The sequence below is a fragment of the Halyomorpha halys genome, unplaced genomic scaffold, assembly GCF_000696795.3.
Source record: "Halyomorpha halys isolate HHAL.00 unplaced genomic scaffold, Hhal_1.1 Scaffold52.1, whole genome shotgun sequence".
Lineage (NCBI taxonomy): Eukaryota > Metazoa > Arthropoda > Insecta > Hemiptera > Pentatomidae > Halyomorpha > Halyomorpha halys.
Window position 1 is genome coordinate 1,528,917 of NW_027104988.1, and position 7,420 is coordinate 1,536,336.

Consider the following 7,420-nt stretch of genomic DNA (forward strand, 5'->3'; position numbering starts at 1 on the left):
TATATATATAAATTTTATGTTTCTCTAAATGTTGGTGTTATCTCTTTTGTTCCATAGCCCTGATGAAGACCTGAAACGTCGGCATATATAAATATTTTTTTGTTTATTTATTGTTGCTTCTTTTCTGACCGCACCATCCGACCATCTTTTCCAATCCGTAGATTACTACGGTCAACTATCTATCTACACCTCACAATAATAATAATCTTCAGAGAGCACGAATAATCGATGCTAATACCACCAACCTCCTTTATTATAAATTTCAATAATATAGTAAATAACAATACAATCATATAATATTTAAACTATTACATTCTTTTATTTATTAGTTTTTTTGTTTTTTTACAGTTACGTACAGTTTGTTTTTATGGCTCAAGAAGTTGTACTCCTCGACGGGGGATTTTCAACCCAGCTTGCGAAGTATGTCGGTGAGCAACTCGATGGTGATCCTCTATGGACTGCCAAATTTCTTGCCCAGAGTCCGGAAAAATGTACATATGTGCACAGAGACTTTGTAATTGGTAAGAACCTTTATTTTAATTCCTATTATAGCGATTGGGCTATACTGAAACGTGGCACCATATTTTACTAGTTTTCTCTGACACTCATTTATAACAATACATATCGTGACTATGATTACAAATCTTCTTGGCTACAATGCTTTTCTGAAGTAAAGTTTTGAAAATAGACTTTGATGTATTTATTATCTGTTGATAGTTTTAAAAATCGGAAAAATGGTTTAATTAAATAGTCAAAATAGTTGTTTACTTGTTTACCTTTATGGGGGAACCGAGGCTACTCTAAAAAAAATTTGAAAAATAAATACCTACCAAGTAAAAATAAACAAAAAAAATTATTATGTTAGTTAGAAGCATTAAAATACAACATTCAGTATTCATTTTTTTTTTTAAACCTGCATCTGATAGATAAATATCAACGCGGTTGAAATATGAGGATTGGTTTTACCAAGCACCTATCTGCTCTTCTCCCCCCTAGAGTTTGTTAGATATTTAAAATTTGTTAGCACTCCTTAAAACTACATAAAGATAATTAATGAATCCAATTTCAAGATAAACTCAAATCTAAACTTAACGTTCAGAAGCAAAATGGCCTAATTAAATGTTTCCAATTTTATAAATTTCCAACACGATTTTCAATTATCATCAAACTGTTATGTGTATGCGTAGTATAGTTTTTAGCAACTGACTGTTTATTAATGTTATAAATCATGCTTAGAAAACATTTCCTTTTTTTTTTTTTTATTGCCATTATTTGTACCAAATTAGCATATTTAATAGTTTTATTAATTTTCAAATATAGGAGTAATAGAATAAAAGGAATGAACCAAACAATTGTAAACATGAGAAATTTTATCTCAATTTTACAGACCGGATATACATAATTCAATTAAGACTAATGTAAGTTAATAGAATATAGCTCTTTCTAGGAGTTGAAACGTATGTAAAGATAATAATTTACAATTTTTTTTTATTCCTGTCTTTTGGTCACAATTTAATTTGTAATATGGGAGCTCAGAAGGTGAAACAAGGTAAAACTAATTTAAATATCATATAAACAAACCCTTATCATATTAAACGAAACTTCAAATTGAAAACATCCCAAAAAAAGAGTAAGTACTTCTTATCACTTAATCGAGTTGTCTTAACTAGTACACAGATCCATCTGTCATTAATTCTATTTTGGTCTTCTACAGGCCTGTTTCGTTATTTGTCGGTTATTTTTTCCGATAAAATTTCTGAAATGCTTAACTTGAGGTAAAAATGAAAAATTAAAACAGGTCTACTCAATAATGCAACAACTTAATTTAACAAGATCAAATAATAATCAATAATAAACAACTTAAATTAACAAGATCAAAGAAAAATAAAAAACAGTATCCCTAAATTCTATGTATTTTTATTGACTTCTGTAAAATGGAAAAGTTAACGAATAAAGAGTTTTCTACAGAAAGAATGTAGCTTCTTCCAATGTTCAGTGAAAAAAATTAATCTTTTTAAACATCAAAATTCTAAATTATATAAAATCCTCTGAGGCACTTAAAAAAAAGATGGCCTCGAGACCTTCTAATGAAAAATGTTTTTAGAGTGTTGCCAATGGGTAGTTTCTCTACATGCCTGTATCATACCATTATGATCTTACTTCAAATTTACTTGATGTATTATTATGTTCATAAATAAATTTTAAAAAAATATTTTTTCATCAATTTTCTTAACTGTTGCTATATGTCAGAACAGTATTTTCAGTTAAGAAAAACTTTTAAAGACGTAACATAAGTTTGGTTTTGGAGCCATCTTTTAATCTCTCACAAACTATGCAAATGTTTCATTTACTTCCAGGAAACAATTTATTTATTAATTTTTGAATTAAATAAAATTAACAATAATAATTGTAATAACTGACGGGACAGGCATTTCCATCTATTGAGTAATATGAGAGCTCATTGGAACTTTTTTTTTGTGTGTGTTCCAATGATCACATAGCATTAAAATGTTATTAACAGACGAATTCTACTTTTTTTATGCTTCCTATTCAACAAAAAACGTGGTCACTATAAAACAACAGAAAACATCGATTTACGCCTTTTCTGGAGAATCGGACTTGATTTTATATCAGTGGTTCCCAAGAGGAGGTCTGCGAGGGGGCCCGGCAAGATGTATTTTACGAGGACTTATAGTTAGAACTGTTTTATTGCTTAACATATCTAATGTATGAGTATTAGCTGGAAAATTATTAGAGGTATGGTAAAATTATAAAAGCTCTTCAAAATGCACTTTTAAGCAACTTAATTTTTTAACATTTTCCTGGGGACACCCAAATGTGGTCTGCGCATGGTTCAATTTCTGGCTTAATGGTCCACAGATTTCTTGAAATTGGGAACCAATTTTGTTTAGATCGATATTTAACTTTTTTGAACACAAGTCATTAGAGCTTCTATGTAGATAAAATGCCAAATTACTTCTATTTCATAAACGTAGAACTCAGACGGAAAGGTTCACAAAAGGGGGAAAAAATAACTTAATTAGAGTTGGGGAAAAAATAAATTAAATTTTAATTATCCATATATACTTTTGTAATACTTCGAAGTCAAGTTTGAAACATTTACAAGTCGGAATATCAATTTAACCTATATTAAATGAATATTCGTGTTACAGAAATCAAAAATAATGTTTAAAAATTGTTACCAACCTGGATTTCGAGTTCGCTGTTCATTATCAGGATCGAAAACTAAACTAAAAAAATGGCCGAAATTATCAAATACAATTAACACTTGATTACCATAAATAAAAGCACAATTAAACTGTAAACACTGCCCACTTTTAGAAAAAATATCCGAGCCCACCTGGTGCATAATATATATCACAGAAAACGAATTTTAAAACTGAGTTTAATAAGAAAAATAGTTTCGCTCTAATTAACTTACGTTCATGCACGGAGTCCAATACAAGAAGAGCCAATAATCCGCCAATATTTAGACCATCGCCAACTGCTTCAAACAAAATATTAATAAAATATTTATTCATTAATGCAAAAATTGAATATCAATAAATGCACGACTTTTTTACTTATATTGTATTTTCGCATTTACATTATTATAATTTACAAATTTTCACTTAATAGTATTGATTTTTTTCATGCTTTAATATATATGCTCATTTTAAATAAATTTTCAAATTTCGTAATTTTTTTAATGATTTAATTATTGTTTTATATTTACAATATTATTATATACCTCTTTCAGATTCTTAAAATTTTAAGTAGAATAGATAAACCATGATATGAGTAAAAAAAAAAAGTACTAGACTGCTTGGGACATAGAAGCATTCATTTTATATGTATAAACTTTCTTAAAACTGCTGTACTAACTCTATAAATATTTATACTTTTAATTATTATTACTCTGTAATTTTTGTTTTCTTAGTTACTCAAACATTACTTTGTTATAATTTGTTAGTTTTTATTAGTACTAATACTCTGTATATTTTTTTTTATTATTTTTTTTTTTTATTCTTTACTCTAAGGCATTGAAAACGATCATATTTATCTCCAGTATTATTCTAACATGGCACGTCTCAGAATAAATATAGAATTTGCTATAATTTTATATTTACAAAAAAAATTAATAAATACAATATTAAATGCTTAGTCATAGCTTTGTTATTAGAGTAAACAGCTTAGGAGTTTTTGAATTATTAAATATGTTGAAGGAAGCAAAGATAAAAATAAACTATCATGAATTAATTTATTATAAAAATATATAATACTGAATTCTTTCAATGGAATAATTAACAACATTGCCTCTTTATATCTACAGCTGGAGCAAACATAATTAGTACTGGATCTTACCAGGCTACAGTCGAAGGTTATAAAACATATATTAATATGGACAAAGAACAGTCTCTGCAAGTGATAAGAAATTCTGTGGGGCTGGCAAGAGGGGGAATAGAAATGGCTCAATCAGAGACAGGTAAAAAAAAAAGTTGTTCACTTCTTCACACTTATCTTTGAAATTAATTCATGGCCCATAATATTCTGTAAGCTATACTATCCTAAACCTAAAAGTTTCCAATTATTTTTAAATTTTATTTAAATAAATCTTTCTAATTATCTTAATTCTCCTTTTCAATCTTTATCCAGGAAGATTTAGACCTACTTCTCTGCTTAAGTTGTGAATACCTACAGATATCGCACTCTAACTCAACCTCCATCATCTTCAATCTTAGAGATGAGGTCAAGAGAAAAGTGCAAGGATCTCTAAGTATTTCACCTTAGACATTATAATATAATTAAAATCTACTTTTAGATTTGTTATTTTGAGCTAGTCTGAACTAGACTTTTTTTCTTTTATTTTAAAAATCATTAACTATGTGCTTCATAAAATAACTATTAATTAGAATGTGCATGTTATGTTTACTATGATCACAGTGAATGAAAAAAATACCATTTTTTCACTCAATCTAATTTTCTAACATTGTCACTTCTACTTTATTATCATTCTTAATGCTAGGAAATACTAAAAAAAAATAATTTTTAGGTAAAACTTTCAATGTAAAAGTAGCGGGTTCTGTTGGTCCTTATGGGGCTTTCCTGCATGATGGCTCAGAGTACACAGGGTCTTACACAGACCATGTTACAACTGAAAAATTAATAGAATGGCATCGGCCAAGAGTCCAGGCTCTAATTGAAGCAGGTGTTGATGTACTTGCCTTTGAAACAATTCCATGTTATAAAGAAGCTGAAGCTCTAATTAAGTTATTACACGAATTTCCACAGATGAAGGCTTGGATATCTTTCTCAATTAAGGTATTGTACTAATAAGAATTATCTAAATATATACTTATTTCTAAAATATAGTATTTTAAAAATTATTTTCATATATTATTGCTTGCAGAATTCAACTTCAGTCAGCAATGGTGAAAACTTCTATGATAACGTTCTCAAATGTTGGAAGGAATCTAATCAGTTAATTGCGACTGGAGCTAATTGTTTTAACCCTTCTCTAGTCAGTTCTTTGTTTAAAGATCTAACAAAAAACCATCCATCGTTATCATTAATAACTTACCCAAACAAAGGCGAAACATACGATACTCAGTCTCATAAGTAATTAGAACTTATTCTATTCCTATAATTAGATAGTACAATAATATCTTATAATTTTTCATGAGTATACTAATTTTAAAAACTAAGAATATAGTAATAAATAACAAGATAATTAAATATAAGGGTATAAAAGAGAAGGTTTTGGACAAAACGTCTATCACAGGAGTATTTTTTAAATTAGAAGTATCACATGATATTCCAATCTTTCAATTAAATTAGGTTAATTTGACATTAAATGAAATATTAAAATAATTACAATAAACCCTGAACCCACAGGGTTGACTCACGGCTACAGAAACAGAATACATAATTATCTGTCATAGCGGAATCTGACCCCTATTGATTCATTTATGCACAAATAAACTTTATCAATATTGTAATATTTGCACTACTGAATTGGATTTTGGAAATACAACCAGATTCTAAATAGTTGATACTAATTTAGTTTCCTAAATTGATGGAAGATAAATATAATAATTCCTAATAACATTGCTTCCACTAGTCTCTAATCACAAGTTGTTAAGATGTTTAAACATTTTAGAAATATTATCAATGAAAATTTTGGTACAATCTTAAAATGTTATTAAAACAAAACTAACATTGATAAATTCAAAATATTAAATGAGGCTGATAAATTTAATATTATCTCATTGCTATATCAGAAATTAAAATATTTGTTTTAGATGGCTTAACCCAGAAAATAGTGCCAGCATTGAGTCATACATTAATGAGTGGATAGACTTAGGAATAAAGTATATTGGAGGTTGCTGCAGGACAGATGATAATGTTATCTGTATGATGGCAAATGACATCAAGAAGTGGAAATCAATAAATCTTTATTGATGCAACATTGTAAACATAGTATTAGAAACTTTTGTACTTTAAAATTTAAATAATTACCAAAGAATAAAACCTTTTTTCTATCCTAGAAAATTAAAAGAAGTGGGGTGTTCAATAGCAGAACATAGTAACTGAACTTTGTTATGAATTTTTTTGCATCTAGGCGTTTTATTAAGGCTAATTTCATAAATTGTAGAAAAAATCTTTTAAAAATTTGTTTATAACATTTTAAGAGAACAATGTTATATTAAATTGTGGTAAATGACTGCTGTTTGAAATTAAAACATTGTGACCAATGAACATTTTAACATTGTGAAAGTTTTCATTTTATCTGTTACCATATTTTATAACCCAAAAATAATGGAATAAATCAAGTTATTTTCTATATTAAAAAAATATATAAATATACTTTAAACTACTGTCTGGCTCAAAGTTATTGATGTATATTTACATATACATCTTAAATTTATATCTATGATTAAAGAGTATCATTTAACAAACTAAAGATTCAATAAAAAAGACATTTATAATTATTTGTGTTCATATTTCATATCACAGAAGTAGTAAAATTGTAAGCCTTTCATACTGGAAGATTGTTGATTGACTGTGTGTATCAATGAATGGAATATGGTCCGAGTGTGGTCAAATAAAACTCAAATAGTAAATGGGAGTTCTATTTTTATTTGAGCCAACGTTTCACCCCACGTTGCAGGGCTAAAAAAGATACAAACACTTGACATAGCTACAAAAAAAACAGTGGAAAATAAAGGTTATAAACAACAAATGAAAACGGTAATAGTAACAGATAGATAGCAGATAAAATAAGATAAGAAATATTAAAGAAAGTACAAATTAAGAGATGAAAAGGGAAAAGAATAAAATCAAATGAAAATTAATGAGATAGAATTCATACCTGTTTTGACGGAAGTCAAAGTCAGAGTGAACCATAACGGTTAAATTA

General features: G+C 27.8%; 1 protein-coding gene across 3 annotated transcripts in view; it reads left to right on the forward strand.

Moving 5' to 3' along the window:
• LOC106692008 (uncharacterized) overlaps positions 1–6,767 on the forward strand; it is a 12,983-nt gene extending 6,216 nt beyond the window's left edge. For all 3 annotated transcript variants that reach the window (XM_014437922.2, XM_014437930.3, XM_014437916.3), the window contains 5 exons: positions 349–521; positions 4,334–4,486; positions 5,054–5,322; positions 5,411–5,619; positions 6,303–6,767. In XM_014437922.2, coding sequence (XP_014293408.1) covers positions 368–521; positions 4,334–4,486; positions 5,054–5,322; positions 5,411–5,619; positions 6,303–6,462 — 945 coding nt within the window. In that variant the 5' untranslated portion in view covers positions 349–367 and the 3' untranslated portion in view covers positions 6,463–6,767. The remainder of the gene's footprint in view (positions 1–348; positions 522–4,333; positions 4,487–5,053; positions 5,323–5,410; positions 5,620–6,302) is intronic.
• Positions 6,768–7,420: the final 653 nt, after the last annotated feature.